General features: G+C 27.9%; 2 protein-coding genes and 1 long non-coding RNA gene across 6 annotated transcripts; 2 read left to right on the top strand and 1 right to left on the bottom strand.

Annotated features, from left to right (window-relative positions):
* The first annotated feature begins 497 nt into the window (after nucleotides 1–497).
* LOC107995946 (myosuppressin) lies at nucleotides 498–7,151 on the top strand. Of its 2 annotated transcripts, none has more exons than XM_017053727.3 (3): nucleotides 498–1,066; nucleotides 6,166–6,380; nucleotides 6,510–7,151. In XM_017053727.3, exons 2-3 carry the CDS (start codon nucleotides 6,167–6,169, stop codon nucleotides 6,596–6,598), a joined length of 303 nt encoding a protein of 100 aa, XP_016909216.1. In that variant the 5' UTR covers nucleotides 498–1,066; nucleotide 6,166; the 3' UTR covers nucleotides 6,599–7,151. The 2 variants fall into 2 exon arrangements, with proteins under 2 accessions (XP_016909216.1, XP_028521492.1); XM_028665691.2 differs by lacking the exon at nucleotides 498–1,066 and adding an exon at nucleotides 5,150–5,289.
* LOC107995945 (C2 domain-containing protein 5) lies at nucleotides 6,085–16,485 on the bottom strand. 3 transcript variants are annotated; one of them, XR_001765699.3, is made up of 16 exons: nucleotides 16,345–16,485; nucleotides 15,734–16,118; nucleotides 15,534–15,674; nucleotides 15,241–15,457; nucleotides 15,055–15,174; nucleotides 11,556–14,095; nucleotides 10,890–11,042; nucleotides 10,625–10,793; nucleotides 9,754–10,543; nucleotides 9,373–9,690; nucleotides 9,103–9,301; nucleotides 8,837–9,006; nucleotides 8,646–8,771; nucleotides 8,424–8,570; nucleotides 8,119–8,346; nucleotides 6,085–6,348 (listed from the first exon to the last, which is right to left on the bottom strand). XR_001765699.3 is itself a non-coding variant. In XM_017053725.3 (15 exons), the coding sequence occupies exons 1-15, from the start codon at nucleotides 16,390–16,392 to the stop codon at nucleotides 8,260–8,262; spliced, it is 5,610 nt and encodes a 1,869-aa protein (XP_016909214.2). In that variant the 5' UTR covers nucleotides 16,393–16,485; the 3' UTR covers nucleotides 7,258–8,259. The 3 variants fall into 3 exon arrangements, 2 of the variants coding, with proteins under 2 accessions (XP_016909214.2, XP_061938130.1); XM_017053725.3 differs by lacking the exon at nucleotides 6,085–6,348 and having other exon boundaries at nucleotides 7,258–8,346; XM_062082146.1 differs by lacking the exon at nucleotides 6,085–6,348 and having other exon boundaries at nucleotides 7,258–8,346; nucleotides 11,556–11,710.
* On the top strand, nucleotides 15,667–16,260 carry LOC133667006 (uncharacterized). Its single transcript, XR_009832025.1, has 2 exons — nucleotides 15,667–15,808; nucleotides 15,912–16,260. It is a non-coding gene; the product is annotated as an uncharacterized LOC133667006 (long non-coding RNA).
* Nucleotides 16,486–17,096: the final 611 nt, after the last annotated feature.

Raw genomic sequence — 17,096 nt, 5'->3', positions numbered from 1 at the left:
TATGCTATATTATTATGGAATGAGTTTCATAAAAAGCATATGTTCAACAATTGGTATAAATGTAATATGAAGTTAGGTTAGGTTCTTCTTATACATTCCTTACATATTCAACGAAATAGTATTGAAGGTATCTAAAAAAGGTTAAAAAATATAATTGAGGAAAGACGATATTAAAATTCTATAATGTGACATAAAGTTTCATTAATTCGCTCTATTGTTTCATTGTTCTACAATTAATTTGACTTTTATCATCTCGTTAAATTTATTACTTGATCAATAAACAACTTGATCATCTTGATCAATAATGTAATATAATATATCCATGACAAAAAAAAATACTAAAGACTACTAAAAAGATAAGATTAAAAAAGAAAAAGAATTAAAATAAAGCAAAAAATTTTGAATTTAAAGAACAATTTATAAATAAGAGAAATGGAAAAACAATTAATTATTGATGAACAAACCATTGAAAAAAATAAAAGTATTATAAGTATTGAAGAAGAGAAGTATTAACAAAAGTACAAGTAAAATTAATCAAAAGTTAATTCCTCTTGTCTCCTCTTGTCTCCAAAGTTGTGCTGTTTCGAGCAACTATCTGACCGTTAAAAATCTCGTTTCCAGGTTGTGCGCTGAAGCAAGAAAGAAGTGAAAACAAAGAGGAAGGAAGGAGGGGGGGAGGAAGTGTGGAGTTGGTTAAGAAGAACCCTCTCCTTTCATTGCGCAACCACCAACGATTTTCATAAAATTTTTATTCAACGTGTCTACGGGAAAATTGAAAATGTACGTCAACAAGTGAGACAAGAGGGTGTGATGTTGAAATGCGCATGGCCGTGGTAACGGCGCGTATTTAAGGGCTGATCCTTCGCGAATCTCGTCACTATCATCGTATCCTTGGATCTTAACACCGATATACGGTATATCAACCATATTATTCTCGTATTCACCTCTCATCACGAAGTGATCCAGTGAGTCCAATATCTGGAACGATCTCGCCCACATCACAGTTATTTCCATATACACGTTCGTGCAATATCTCTGGACCCTCACGTTTGTGAACAGGCAACAGGTTAGCGGTATTTACTCCTCATCTATTGTTGTATTTTCCGTTTAATTAGATCGTCGCCCTCAATGTAATAACGCAAAATGGCGAAAATTGTTCAAGAAAATTGAATAATTTAGAGGAGGGATTTTAATGTATATTTTTTATTATTGATAAATAATAATAGAAAATATGGGCGAAGGATCTCATTTGTTGCATGGGAAAACTTGTCACGTCACTCTATCCAACTTTCGTTAAGCTTTTTAATCAATTTTTTTTTTTTTAAATCGAGTTACAAATCGGTTTTTCTTTAATCTGTGTAATCAAGTTACAAGCCGGCTTTCTATTAATCTTCTTTTTAAGACTTTGATCTAGTTTTTAATTGGAGCTAGTTTTTATTAAATATTTTTAAGCATTCATACTTTATGTACATTACATAAATCTAAGTAAGTTTTTATTCCAAATGCAAATTTATTAATTTTGGTTGAAACGTTCGATCTCAAGAGAATTTTCTTTGTAAAAGAAAAAGTACTTGCATATTCGCGAGATGAACAAAATTCCCAAATTCTCTACATCCTTCAAACTGTCATCCGATCTAGCATTATTTGAAATACATTTAGATCACGAATATGAAACGAATTTTTTATTTTACAATTTATTTCTCATTCGAAAAAAAACAAAAGTTTTTCACAATACGATCTTTCGATTTTTTCCTTTTCAACGTTTCCATGTTTACACGCAATCAAATTATTTATGATTGCCGAGATTTAACGTTGTTCACGTTACGTTTCCACTGTTACATCATTTTTATTGCACATGAATTATAATTTCCTCCCTCATGAATTCCGTTTTAGCATAGAATTTATGGCCGAAATTCAAAATTCAATTTCATCAGAACCGTATCCATCCATTGAACTTTCAGACAACAGATTAAAACTTCTAATTCATATGGTTTAAATTTAATTCCTTATTAAATTACATTATATCACATTATAATCTTTCATTTAAATCTTTGTAATCTTGTACCACCAATGTTCAATTCATTTATAAAGATTAGTTTAAAATTGTAGGATTTAATTTGAATTTATTAAATCAATTATCCATGTGAATCTATTAATTAATGCGAAGTGTATATCAAAGAAAATGTATGTATACTTATATTTTATATTTATATATCAATATAAGTATTTGATAATTGAAATTAAGAAAAATTAATGTTTTATTAATTTTTTATAGAAGTCTATTTTTATAAGAGATTTAAAAGAAGAAGCGTTTATTTCAAAGAAAGTTCAAAGAAAGAAAAATGCGATTCAAATAGAATTTTCATTCAAACTATTGGATTGTAGGTTACCATAAGGGTTGTAAGCGTTCTTGTGCATCGCTGACATTCCGGACAGCTGTTTAGTGTAACGCGAATAAGAAGATCAAGTATTTCTCGCCCCTCGATTTCTTCGATCGAAAACACTCTCAGAATTCTTCTTCTTATTACATTCCAAACGTCGTTTCTACACAAATTCCTTTTACATTTGTTTTATCACCAAGAATTTCCTATTTTTGTATACATTATATTTCTCGTAAATTACTTTATTATTTCTATATTCTATATAAAAGTATATTTGATATTTTATTCGTTACTTTAATTATTTTTAATTCTTATCTCTTAAATTTTTTTTTTCTTATAAAATTTCAAATTCCTTTCCCAGTTGTTCCAGTTATCCTTTTCGCAGCATACAATTGAACAGCCAATTGAACAGCGTGCGACGATATTTCAGATACAAACTCAATTAAGAACTGACATTCATTTCCTTTTAGAATTTCTCGATCGATCAGTCATAAGGGTAGAGAGCGATTTCTCATCAAGTGCTTGTCAAAATTTACATAGGTCTTTCTAAAACTTCGTGCCCACGCTTTTGCTCCTAGCAAATTATTATGATTATTTATTTTTATTTCCAAAAAATTTGCAAATTGTTTCCCCCGCATATTTAATATTAATAAGTCGACGTAAAAGAAAATCGAAAAAAAAGTTGTAGAAAAATAATAAATTATTGAAAATATATACACTAATGAATTTTAATTAAAAAATTGATTAGAATAAATTGATTAGAATTCAAAGAAATGATATTTAAATCGGTAAAAAAATGAATTGGAAATTTTCTAATACATTATTGTAATTTTATGATTCAATATTTATTTTTTTTTACGTAAATCAGTTATGTAATAAATTATTCAATTATTTTTTTTATAAAATGTCAAAGAACCGACGTTTGCGTGCGTATCGTCTCGTGTACGTGTGTATATACACATACACATATATATACATATGCGCGTTTCATTATTTCATCATTCTTTTTATTATGACAGAAGTAAAAAGTAATAGGCAATCGTAAAAATGCACGATGCGTTCTTCGCGTTTTATCGATGTTGAAAGAGGAACTATGATGTTAAGTAGTAAATACCGGTTTAAGTCAGACGTTTCCGTGAGTCTCGCGCATTTTCCCTTCAACAGAGAGCATATAAAACTTGCATTCATTTGTACATCTTTCCTTTTATCGTATCCTATAATTCGAAATATTTAAAGAAATAAAAAAAAGTATCTTGTGAACGTTTTAAACAATGTTAAAAGTTAATTTTCTAATATTAGTTTTCACATATATATAGTATATACTTTTCCCTATTAAATTAACAGAAGGAACGATTCCAGTTACCGAAAGGATATCACGTGACTTTTGTAACCCAATTACCGTCCACTGTTTTATATGAAACGAATTAAAAGCGTAGGGGTTTTTGAAAGTTTCATGAAATTGGGAGAAGAGAATGTGAACAAATTGAAATTTATTAAACGCCATGATAAAAATGGCTTCCATCATAAAATTACACGTACGTTTTTCTTGTTAAATAAACTCCCTCTTTTTGAGTTTTTATATTCTTTCTTCCAAAGGTGGTAAAAAAATATTATCTCGGAATTAAGCACATTTTATGAAACAGTTTACGGCTGTACATTCTTTTGAATGTTACAATTAAAGTTTCATTATTAGATATAGGTTATTTAATTAAGATAACGGAAATGATATAATTTCTTGATATTCACCATACGAAATACACAAGATCACTGGAACGATTCAAGCTAATTCCATTCCGATGATTAATTATCGGTACATGTCCAAATTATTTACGCGTTCCGTTTACCATCTTGTTATTACGAGATGAAGGAATTCGAGGTAATAAAATATCTATTTTATTTCTCTTTTCGCCTCTGATCCATTTATTGCCTCTACAATTTATTGCTGTCATTGAAGATTTGTAATTAAGTTTAATCAAGTGCTTTTACGACTGATTAATTGATCCTTCTGATAAAACAATTTTTCATATAGAGAATGTTTGAATTACTTAAGTTTAAGTTTGAAAGAAGATTTATAACCTAAGATACTCGGATAATCGATTTTTTATTTAAACAATTATTCATACAGAAAATAAATTTGAATTGTTCCGTTAAACTGAAGCAGCTATAGCCCCTACTTCGAGGATACAATATTTAAACTGATTGAACACGAGTAGAAAGGGATTCAAATTCAATTTCACCGATCTCATAAAAGTTTTGTCACCGTTTTCTTTATCCTACACTGTTGAATTGTCACGAGTTGAAGAACGAAGTTGGTGATCGTAATAAGGATAATGATTACAATGCTGATTATGTTTACTTTAAAGAAATGTTATTAAAATTTATTTTCCAACGAAAATTTTCTCTGTATCCAGAATTCTATGAATCATTGATATCCGATATCCACGATAAACGTCAAGTGTTTCGGATGACTCATTGTTAATACTCTCAACGATTCATCCCCCACCTGAGGAGGATATATTTCAAGTATCAAACAATTAATCAAACTCGATGATAAAATCAAGTGGGTATGTCAAGTGGGCTTTCGTTTGCGCATTAGCTCAGATTAATTTTCTTCATCTCGACGTTTCGAGATCTTTTACGAACGATCCTTTAAAAATTTTTCTTTCGAATCAAAATGGACGATAATAAACGTATCTTTTCTCATTCTTTTTTTTTTTTTACTTTTCGTCCAACAGGTTGTTGTGTGCACGCGTGATACGAGCCGCTGATACACGTATTTAAACATTCTTCGTGTTTCCCAGGGGCGCCTTGTTTTCTTCTTCTTCGACGTCGATTCAACTCCCGCGGTGTTCGTTTTATATTTGGAACGGATTGAAAAACTACTGAACATTCCAGTCACGTAACACCGGTAATACGATTTGTCGACTTTGAGCTCGCTTCTTAGATCACATTCGGATCGGTGTGTCCTCCGATATTCCGATTCCGTTTTGTGTAACGCAATACTCCCTTTTCGTATTTCCAAACACTCGGCAAAATAGTTGGAAATCCTCTTCCAACAATTCCTCTACGAGATTCCTCCACTTGTCTTTTTTTTTTAAATTGTTAGAGAACTGGATGAAAATATTTTTTTTTTTTATAAATTTTTATCAGTGACAGTGCCTTTTATTATTTGATTAGGAAGGAGGGGGGAGAGTTTCTTTAATTTTATTTTTATTTTGTTTTTTTTAAATAAATATTTAAAAATATTCATAAAATTCATAATTTTCTTGAAGAAAGATTTTATATGAATTTTATGATTCTATAATTTTTTAACTTACTTAGGGATAGAAGATATTGGTCCACGCTTTTTCCATCGAGATAATTTGATTAAAAATATGTCATTGCACCATTAACGGTGTACTTGTTACTGGAAAATTGATTTCCCTCGTGGACTGGTCGCGTATTCATAAGTAACAAACTAATTTTCTTGTCGCTGAAAATCTACTTCTTCTTGTTTTTAATTCGAACTTTCCCCATTCGAATTATGCATGTAATATTGTCGAAGAGTTTTACGTCGATTTATATATATATATATATATACACATACGCCCACCGTGAGATCCTTTACGATCAAATTTAATTAATCATTTAAGAATTTCAATTAAATATTACTACATCACATTTTAAAAATGAAATATATACTATTAATATAATAGAGAGAACATATTTTGATAAAAATTTATATTTCATTAATAAATAATAATGTACATTTATATTAAAAATACATATTCTACTTTTTTACAAGCATGATGGGTTCGACAATTGTCATCCTTTTTTCAATGACGACCATGGCAATATTCTGCAACAACGTCTTGGCAGCTTTACCAACTCAATGTAATCCTGGTTTCCTTGATGATCTTCCTCCAAGGATCCGCAAAGTCTGTGTCGCACTTTCCAGGATATACGAGCTTGGTTCAGAAATGGAGAGCTATATTGATGACAAGGAAAATCATATAACAGGTGTTTCTTTTATTTAATTATTCATATAATGTTTTAAATTAAAAAAAAATGTATATTAAAGAAGAAGAAAGAAAGAAGATAAAAGAAAAAAAGTATTTAACATAACGTAATAAAAATTATATTTTATAGGCTTTCACGAGAGCATCCCGTTATTAGACAGTGGAGTAAAAAGGCAGGATGTCGATCATGTATTTCTGCGCTTTGGAAGACGTCGTTAGACATAGCGCAAATGATATTTCGCACATGAAAAAATCAAACAGTTCAATTCATCGTTCAAGCTATGAAAAAATGTCTGCAGATCCATTTCGAGATTCTTATTCGATAGATTCATATTGTATCAATTTGTGCTTTTTTCTTCTTATCGTCGGATAATTAAATCTATTCGTAATGATAAGCATACAAAAGTAATGAGTGTAAACTAATGAAATCACGACGTTACTTGTGTATCGTGCAATTTTTCTGATTTTATTTAGAAATTACTTAAAAAAGTTCATCTTTTCTCTCTTATAAATAAATTCTATAGTGAAAGCAGTAACAACGTGGACTAATAAAAAATTATTTATTTTTGCTTTTAGCTTAGAGTTTTATTTTATCATATATTTTACGAAAATTATTATTAGCATTTATATTTTTAAATTATATCTCTAACATTAAATAAGTATAATTAGGAAATATTAAAAATAATTAATTTTAAATATTATTTTATAATATATTAATCATTTATTAATATTCAACGGTCAAAGTTATAATAAAGTTACAAACTGAATATTATTTTGTGTAACTGAAAAATAAAAAAACCCTAATTTCTCTTTTCTTTTTTAAGTAAATAAACAAAATATTTTAAAACAATATTTAATAGATAAATTAAGAAATATAATTAGATGACAATCTTTTATTTAATCACATTATAACATAAGGAATTATTCATGATTGTGTCATAATAAAAAACAAACACATTTTACATTTATCGTGTGATTTAAATTTCGCACAATAAGTATTAGAGATTTATAAAAACAAATCAGTATAACATAAACAACGATTAAATTTAAAGAATTAGAGATGCATGCATAACAATCCAAATGTACAAGGTATCTTTTAAACCATACATTATTAAAGATTCTAATTTTGTACATCTTATGCAGCTTTGTTCTACAATCTTATTTTTGCATTAAAAGGTTAAAAGATTGTAAGATTTAAATTATTTCTCTTCATCGAGAACGCTTGTACAATTTTTTTTATTATTCTAATATCTAATCAATTTAACTTAATTTGCTAAATCTTTAAATGTTTACTGACAAATTCATTTTTGCAAACCAGTATTTATTCTTGTTACCTTCCGAAAAAAATGAACATTTATCCACATCAACATCAATCACCATAACCTTTTTGAAGAATTTAAAATATCTACTTATATTTTATTATTTTTGCATTAAAAAAAGAAATTAAATTCCATTCAAGATGCCTGAATTATACAATTTGACTGCAAGAATTATTTACTTCGTTGGACGAAAGAATTATTTGTAAATTTATATACAATTCGGAAGGCACGCAATTACCGAAACTACGTATTTTTATATTTCTTTAAAAGATGTTTCTAAAATCGTGCTTAATCGAACATGTGCGTCTTGTAATAGAATCGATATTGTTAATCTGAAAGCCGCTTGATTAAATGTACGAAATTTCATGAACTTATCTACGTTATCGTATTCATACACTAGAAATTCGAATATTTACAAACCCTATCCTATCACGGGATTACGAGATACGAGTCCGTCCAAGATAACTAATGAAGTTCATCGATCAAAGAGAAGTCAAATTTTCGACGTTGCTTCTCAGAGTAAGGTTGTAGCTATGGAGGTGCGGAATGTGGAGGTTGGGGTCAGCAATTTGAAACTCCACACTGCTTTTCATCCGCGAAATACGATACAGATACTACATCTCCACCAACATTTATCAAACATTGACCCTAAGATATAATTTCTTTTAATTTCATATGATCAAATGAATTTAAAACATAAAACATAAAAAAATTGTTATACGTACTTGGTTTTTATGTGGACTGTGAAGAAGTACACATTTAGTCATAAAAAACGCTACCATTGCATTACCTCCCAAAGCTGTAATATGCGCACGAACGATTGCTAAAATTTCCATTACGAAACTATGGGTAAATCCACTTAGACCTCCATTCTATATCAGAAAGAAAATTATTAATTTTTATTAATTTACTAATTTCTATATATATTCATATAAAAGAATATTAACTTCTCTAATAGAGGTGCTTTCACGAATGAAGAAGAAATTTAAATTTCCTAAATATCTTTCTATACGACCACCTGGTAGGTAAGACAAAGGTGTTATATCTACACCATATCTTCCCTTTAAAGGCACCTACATGTAACGAATCATTTTAATTATATGTTCTAAAATAATTCTTCTAATATTAACATATTTACATGTTTGTGTCTACGCGTTGTATGAATTTTGGATCGTAATGGAGAACGAGTCCGAGATTTCAGTGATGGCATACTATGTAAGGTAGTTAAATTTAGATTACTGCTAGATGCATTATCCGATGAAACTTCTGTATGATCCACATCAAGATTAAATATCATATCACTATCATCTAAATATATATCATAATTTTATTATTATATATGATAATCATTATTATTATACTTAATTATATTTAAAAATATTCAACTAAAACTAAGATTTCTACCTAATTTTTTAACTTGGTCTTTACTTGCAGAATGGCTAATCATTTTTTTTTTAGATTTATTCATTTTTATTGGATCTCCTAATCCAAGAGCCATACCAATTACTGTAAATTGTATTTCATCTGGTTCAGGAAGTGCTAACTTAAATTGCATATCACATAGGGCACAAGGGATCATTCTTCTTAATTTAAAATATACAGACTAAAAAAATTAATCAATTAATTTTTAACTGAAAAATTGATTCTAGTAAATAAATAGCAACAGTAAGATACCTGCAGTAACCTGGCAAAAAATTTAGAAGGCATTGATGCAAATTGTCCAGCAGGAATTTTTGTTCTTGAAATTTGAGTAAACATTTGTAAATTTCTCACGATTTCTAAATCATCTAAGCCAGGAATTGTTTGAGTATTTACTACATGAAAATCCTCTGGAGGTCTATCGTCCATCAATAACGATATTCTATCCATATCTTCAATATCATCTACTTCTAATACACAAGTATCTCTTGGACCCACACTAAAATCTAAATCTGGTAAATCATCGTCTGATTCATCAGTATCAGAAGTTGTAACTCGTCCATTTTCAATATCCTAAAAAAATTAATTTATATTATTTTATATTATTTAATTTCAAAAATAATTAATAACACTTACTCCAACAGGTTTGAGTCGATAAAACTCTCTGTTCTGTTTGACTGTTTCAACTAAAGTTTTCTGAATTTCAGCTAATTGCTCTTCTTTATGCCAAGAGTTTCCAGATGCAATTTGTGGGATGGAGGGCGTAGGTAATGCAGTTAAAAAAACAGCTGTACCCACGGCCATACCAATAATTAATCGTTCTCCAACAGAAACTTGTAGCTTTAAGCCAAATATCGCATTCATTCCTTTAACCTTTAACTTATTTAAAAGTAAACTATGTAATTCATATTCTAAAAATGGCAAGCAATCTGATATCTCCTTCGCATTTAATTCTCCTCTAAGATCCTTTTTAGCTTTACACGCAGTAGCTTGAATGATACATCCTCGACCGATCGTTAGAAGATTTTCTGGTAACTCTATAGTAGTAAACATTACATCCGGTACTCTGGCACGTTTACATATAGCGCATTTTGAAACATTTACGCGAAATGGAACGCTTGCTTCATTGTATGGCAAATGACATAAACTACATTTGCTTTGAAATTGAATCTCATGATCTCTATTTTCTGAAATATGCCTTGTTTTGCTAGTTTGTATCAAATTTGGTACAGATGTATCTGTATCACTTTTTTCTACTTTTACAGGTACAGATTTCTGTTGAGCTTTTTCACGTTCTGCTTCCGTGGGATTAGCACCAGATCCTGATTGTCCTTTACTGATAAAAACATTGTCTGATTCCTGATTTGAACTATGAAGATTGATTATTGCTGCAGTACCGTATGCATTTAACACACAAACATCATCGCTACAAAGAGATAATCCTCTTACTTCAAGTAATATCATAAGATAATATCGTTATAAAATAAACTTAAATTTTAATTTTTACCAAATACTAGTTTCTTCTCTATAACCGATAACTACATTACATGCTAATGCTCTGGCATGTGATCGAACTTCCATTCTGACCTCTTTCCACCAAGCATCGCGACTTTCAGGTTCTTCTAAATTACTGATTCTTTCAAGAAGTTTCACTGATCTTGAACTTACAAGACCACCTGTCTCAAAATACATACTTTATGATTCAATTTATTTGTATAAAAAAATAAAATTGTAAAGAAACATAAAGTAAAATATTTAGTTGAAATGCTTACCGATATGCAAAATAAATCCTGATGGATATTGTTGCATTGTAATAAATGGATATTCTAGCATTTCAAATGCATCTTGATTCATGGTTCGTATTACAGCGGTCGACGTTTTTAATAATCCAGTTACTGATCTATCATTTGCTCCAAATGAATTGCCTATAATATATAATATATATTCTAATTGTTATAAAAAAAGAAACTAATCTAAGAACAAAATGTTCATTTTTAAAAAAAAAAATGTCTCATAAAGTGATATAATTAGTAAATAGTAGGCAAAGAAAGAAATGAATAAAAAAATTTTTCAATATAATCATATATAAATTTAAAAAAAATTATTTTATTATAATTATTTTATTATTAGAATTATATGAAATCATATGTTATTTTATTATATATATATTTTGTTATAGGTTCCAGAAATTTCTTCTTTGCTAGTTCTAACTCACTTTATGAGTCACCAGTTGTAATTTGAAGTTTAATCTATAATAAATTATCTACAAATCAATGGATTTCAATTAAAGTGAAATCAATCATAGTATTATCAATAATAATTATATAAATTATAATATTAAATTCAAATATTTACAATTTATTCAAATATTTTAACAAAGAAAAATGCATTTATTTTAATAATAGTATGTAATCAATGTATCAACTAAGAAAGCTTACCTTTTGGAGTAACACTCAAATCAGAATCACTGGATCTTCGATGCAATGAGGCAGTGGGTTGTGCCTTAGTTGTTGGTAACTGACATACTTTTGAGACCATAGGAGGAACAGCCGGAAGTGGATAAGATGGACTTAGAGATGCCTCATCTTGTTGCCTATGATTGGGGGAAGGAGGGGACACATACGAGTTGCAAGTTATATTAGCAGTGTTAGTAATATTAGTTAATTCTTGATCTAATATTTCTCTTATATTACAAATGCTATGATTCTCATGTACCACATGATCTACAGATGTAGATGACATTGAATAGTTAGTATCTTTTGGCTTTAGTTGCTTCAGTTCTATAATATTATTATTATTTTTAAATGAATTGTTGCTATGAGTATCTAAAATTAATTCTCTTGTAGAAACGTCGCATAGATCAACTGTAGATCTTTTGGTTATGAAACTATCTTTTGAAGAAAATGATTCAGTTGTTCTGCATAAATGTGATTGAACTAATGGATCATGAATGATTATACTTTCGAGAGAGGAATTATAGGAAGAGGTATCAGGTGTAATTAATGTAGGTACGAATTCCTTATTTAAAAAAAAATCTTTAGAAAACGAAGACACGCGCATAATTTTTGCATGTTTATTATTTTGGAAACGTTTCTTTAAAAACTGATTATGCAAATTTTGACATAAATTTCGAGAATTAAAATTTTTATTATATAATTTATTTCGTTTTTTCTTCCTTAAATAACTATCATTATCATTATGATGAGACGAATGTACCATCATTTTCGTATCAATTATTTTAATCAATTCTAACATACGTCGTTGTCTATCCTTATGTAATTCAAAAATTTCATTACTGGAAGATTGTATCAAACTTTCAATAGATGAAGTTTTTAACATAACTTCTGGACTTAATTTTTTGTTTATATCTTCTTCATTTGATTTTATAGTAGAGAATTGATATTGTTGTAATGATGGAAGTGACTGTGTTGATAAAGTTAATTTTAATATTTCGCATTCCTCTAATCTTTCAAAATGCTGTTTATTTTTAAAAGAATCTTGCAAAGTAACTTCATCTACTTGTTCGATTGCAGAAAGAAATTTCTGATCTTTATCAATTTGTTTATGCATTTCTATTTTATCTTTATTTTCAATGTCACTTAGCATCGAATATGTAGGTATTGATACTTCAGAATTATCAGCATAAAATAATTCATCATCTTTCGTATTGTTTGCATCCGAAGTATGTTCAGATTCTTCTTTTATAGAAATTTTATTGCATTCTTTAAATTTATCATATTTTTCAGAATCAGTAACAAAAATAGTTAATTTTTTTGCTGCATCAGCAACCGAAGAATCAGGTTCTTGAACTTTTGAAAAAAAAGGAAGTTGAATTTCTGTAGGCGTACTCGTTGCAAGTGCAAAACTGAAATCTTGCGAGATATCGGTATTTTGTTGTAAATTTTGTAGAATTTCTTTATTTTCCTTATCTTTATTAGGAAATGTTATTGTCTTTTGGGTATAATTTTTTTTATTTTCCGTAATTGTAAAATTAACATTATGCATAGATAGATATTTTATAAATGAAGATATACTTTGTTTATGAAGAAAATATATATCACTATCTGTTTTCTGCAATCGTAATTGTGACAATTTTTTTTTTAATGGAGGATATGTATTAGTTCCACAAAATTTATTAAATTCATTCATAGCTTCTATTTCTTCTTCAATTGAAAATTTCGAATCATTTAAAATATTGTAACTAGCACTATCAATCGAAGATTCATCTGAAAAGCTATTAGAACTAGATGTATTTTCTTCAAATGAAGATTCATGTTCATTTTTCATCTGCGTTTTCGGTGTTATATTATAAGTTTCATTTTTAAATTCTTCTTTATTTTCAATATTTTCCTTATATTTATCAATGCATTCTTTCGTATTATCACACATAGAATATGTTATTGATTGATGATTTTCTTTAACATTCTCTAAAGGTATATTATGTATTGACTTTATCAGAGCTGTCACACCTGTTTTAATTGTATTGTCCTTAAATATTTTTTCTTTTTTTGGATATTTAATATTTACAATAGACGATCGAGTTAAACTGTTTAATCGAGAATTAGATTTATTTTCTGTATCACTTGTATTGAATAATCTCTTTAAATTTTTACGAACATCCAATATATTTTTTGTATTTTCACCTCTTTCATCTTCTAATGCTAACATCATTCTTATAGATGGATCTTGAACGATTGATTCAATTAAAATTGGATACGAAACTGTGGTTTTTCTTACATCATTTAATTTTGATGAGTTTTCAATAGATCTTGTATTGTTTAATTTACGACAAGGACATACAAATTTTCGTCGAGGACTTTTGGACAATTTTAAATGATGAGACAAATTATCCTTTATGCGCGTGGTTCGTGTTGCAGAAAAAGGATTAAGGATATTTGTGGGAGTAACGGGATATAGCGGCATATTCTCATCGAATCCTGTATGTTCCTTTCGTGCTTTGTGTTGTGAAAATAATGCCCTATATAGACACATGCAAATAGATAAAAACAAGAAAACCTAATTAATTTGTATGAAAATTCTAATATTTTTCATTTAATTAGCGATTATAATTTTTTATCTCAATGATCAAAGTTGGATGCGCGTGTAGCATACCTAGTTATTCCAGTCTATTGTAGTGCTCCGTTTTCTATACACTTCGTCCTGGCTTTAATGCACGCGCATCAGACCTCGATCTAGCTTCTATATACCGGGTGTCCTAAAAAAATGATAGGTTGATTAGAAGTTTATAAAATATTATTGCAACTTTTATATTCTACATCTGTACACTGGCAAACTCATCGAGAAATGAAATTTCTTTTTATTAAAATAAATAATAAATTATGTAAACAGAATATAGAAGTAAAGATAAAAATTCTAAAATATTTATATTTTTTTTGATGTAAGTAATAGTTCTAAAGACATAGGACACCCAATAGAAGTTGAAATGAGATCTAATGCATTTGAATTATATGCCAGTGATATATAAATTATCAAAATCATTTTATTTATTTATACATAAACGCATCAGACTTTGAATTATTTAGAAATGAAATAATAAATATATATTAGTCAGTAAATACGAAATATAACGTTAAAAAACTCTTTTTTAAATAATAAAAATTTAATACATCACTATAAAAAAATAAAATAATTAATATTTTAAAATAATATTTAGAGCTATATTTTACATGCACTTAGTTAATAATAAGCAGTATAATAAAAATTTCTACAAAAAGTGCAACAAGATAAACTTCATTTCTCAGATTAAATAATCAGCATTATGATTCACAACACAGAACACTTTAATATATTTTTAGCATTATATTATAGAAGCACTTAAAATTTAAAAATGTCAGGATTAGATCACAATTGATGCAGAACTGATCTACAAAAGATTTAATTAAATACAATATAACAAACAGTATTACATATACTTACTCTTCTATATTATCAGATGGAAGATTCAAAGTATCTTGCAATTTTACAAGTGTAACAGCTGTACCTATACCTCGAGCTACAATACCAGATTCACCTTCCAAATCAAAATTTTGTAAGTACCTAATTGAAAAAAAATAATTTAATAAAAACTTTAATTAATATTCCAAAATTATATCTTTAATTTACCCAATAACAGCATTTCCACCAAGATCTAAAGCTTTCAATCCAATTTTTCTTTGAACTTCACCACTCAATTTAAAAAATAATGTTTGTCTTGCTTCATTTGAAGCTCTGGGTGTTCTTATTTTATCAATCCATTTATATTCAGGATCATCACTAACAACTAATTCTTCTACAAAACCATGTATACTTTGAGTATGATATCCATGAGGTATATTTGGTGCTGGAAAAACATTATATAATATAATATATTATAAAAAAATAATTTTTAATATTCAATAAATATTTTGTGTATTTACAATAAAAAAATTGCACTCCACAAGAGGATTGTCTGAATTTATTAAAATCAGAAAATAATTCTACTTTAACAATAATATTAACTTCACCACGAATTCCATGCATTGTATCATATACTGGTATCCATCCAGTCATAACAGAACCTAAAATAAAATTTTATTAAATTTAATTGAACCTTTTAACGTAAAAAATAAATACATACCACTTTGAGATCCAGCATTAGTATTCATTGCAGCTTCTAATGTCCAAATATTTTTAACAGTAGGAGGAACACCAGGTAACAATAATGGATTTAAATTTATATAAACTTTTCCTATTGCATCATTTGCAGAATAAGTATCATGGTCCATTAATCTGATTTGCAATGGCTCATCTTGCAGTTCAGAATCATCAACTTCAAATCTGTACCATTCTGAATTCCATTGGGGATTAAGTGATTTTCTACATACATCCGTTTTAAATGTTATATTGCCAAATTTCAATTCGACATATGCATCCGTCGTATCACCAGAACGATCCATTACTGGCAGATTGCGACCCGCCAGTATTTTCACTTTTATTTTGCCTGGCATCGTGACGGATAATATCTTCAATAAAATGCTGTAATTAATGTATTATAATTTTTATAATTATAAAAAAGAAATTTAGACAATATATTATTATTTTTAATCGAACAATGCATTTGTTTGTATATATTTTAATAATAAAGGTTATGTTTTGATAGTATAATTTTTTGAATGATAATTTAATATAATAAATAATTTATAATATAAATATATATAATTAATTATTATAAAAAAAAATAGTACTTACTTTCGTTAAAATAATCCATGAATTGTAACATGCGTTTTCACGACACATTCATTTAATAAGCAAATTATTTGCTATATTAAAATAAAATTTTAATTCCGCTAAATATTATATATATTATATCATAATCATTTTAACATAAATTATTTAAAATTTCGTTAAGTAAAGTTGAACTGATGTTTGTTTACAATTACATCTTTCAGATAATACATTACGAGTTCATGTTATTTCACATAAAATTTCTTTAAATACAATGATAAATTTATTTCACATGTTCTATAATATACACAAAATTATATATAAACAATTTTTTGTTTATGAAGAGCCGTAAAATATATAAATTTCTACTTTCTAGTGTTAAATATTAATTTTATTGATTATTTCACTGTCGCTAATATTCTTAAGCTTACCCTATCGTTTTACCAATTACGTTTGAAATCCGAATATTATATGATAGAACATTATAATTGGAATTGGATAGTACCCAGATTATTGCTCTTTACGAAATTCGTATGGTTTATCACGTTAAATGTAAAGTATGGTTCGATTTAGAATTTCTTCTATATTGCAATTTCTATTTCAGGTTAAAAGATATTGCGAAAACTATATTTTAGTTTCAAATTTATAACTTTATTACCCACTGAGTAATTTCCATCGATTATAACGTGCAAGTAACTAACTAATGAAATTTATGTTATAAATTGATTCAAGATAGTCCTTTTTTAAAGAGAAGAAGATTATTTGATAACTATTTA

This window comes from Apis cerana, linkage group LG11 (genome assembly GCF_029169275.1).
Source record: "Apis cerana isolate GH-2021 linkage group LG11, AcerK_1.0, whole genome shotgun sequence".
NCBI classification, from domain to species: domain Eukaryota; kingdom Metazoa; phylum Arthropoda; class Insecta; order Hymenoptera; family Apidae; genus Apis; species Apis cerana.
Note: the sequence above shows the minus strand (reverse complement) of the source record. Positions and strands in the feature narration are given on the sequence as shown.

Excerpts from the sequence above, each read along its gene's own strand:
- LOC107995946 (XM_017053727.3), top strand. The coding sequence starts at position 6,167 with ATGATGGGTTCGACAATTGTCATCCTTTTTTCAATGACGACCATGGCA. Across the intron at positions 6,381-6,509 it reads CAAGGAAAATCATATAACAG|GCTTTCACGAGAGCATCCCG; the intron begins GTGTTTCTTTTA and ends TATATTTTATAG.
- LOC107995945 (XM_017053725.3), bottom strand. The coding sequence starts at position 16,392 with ATGTGTCGTGAAAACGCATGTTACAATTCATGGATTATTTTAACGAAA. Across the intron at positions 9,691-9,753 it reads ATCGACTCAAACCTGTTGGA|GATATTGAAAATGGACGAGT; the intron begins GTAAGTGTTATT and ends TAATTTTTTTAG. Across the intron at positions 8,571-8,645 it reads AAAGCACCTCTATTAGAGAA|AATGGAGGTCTAAGTGGATT; the intron begins GTTAATATTCTT and ends TTTCTGATATAG.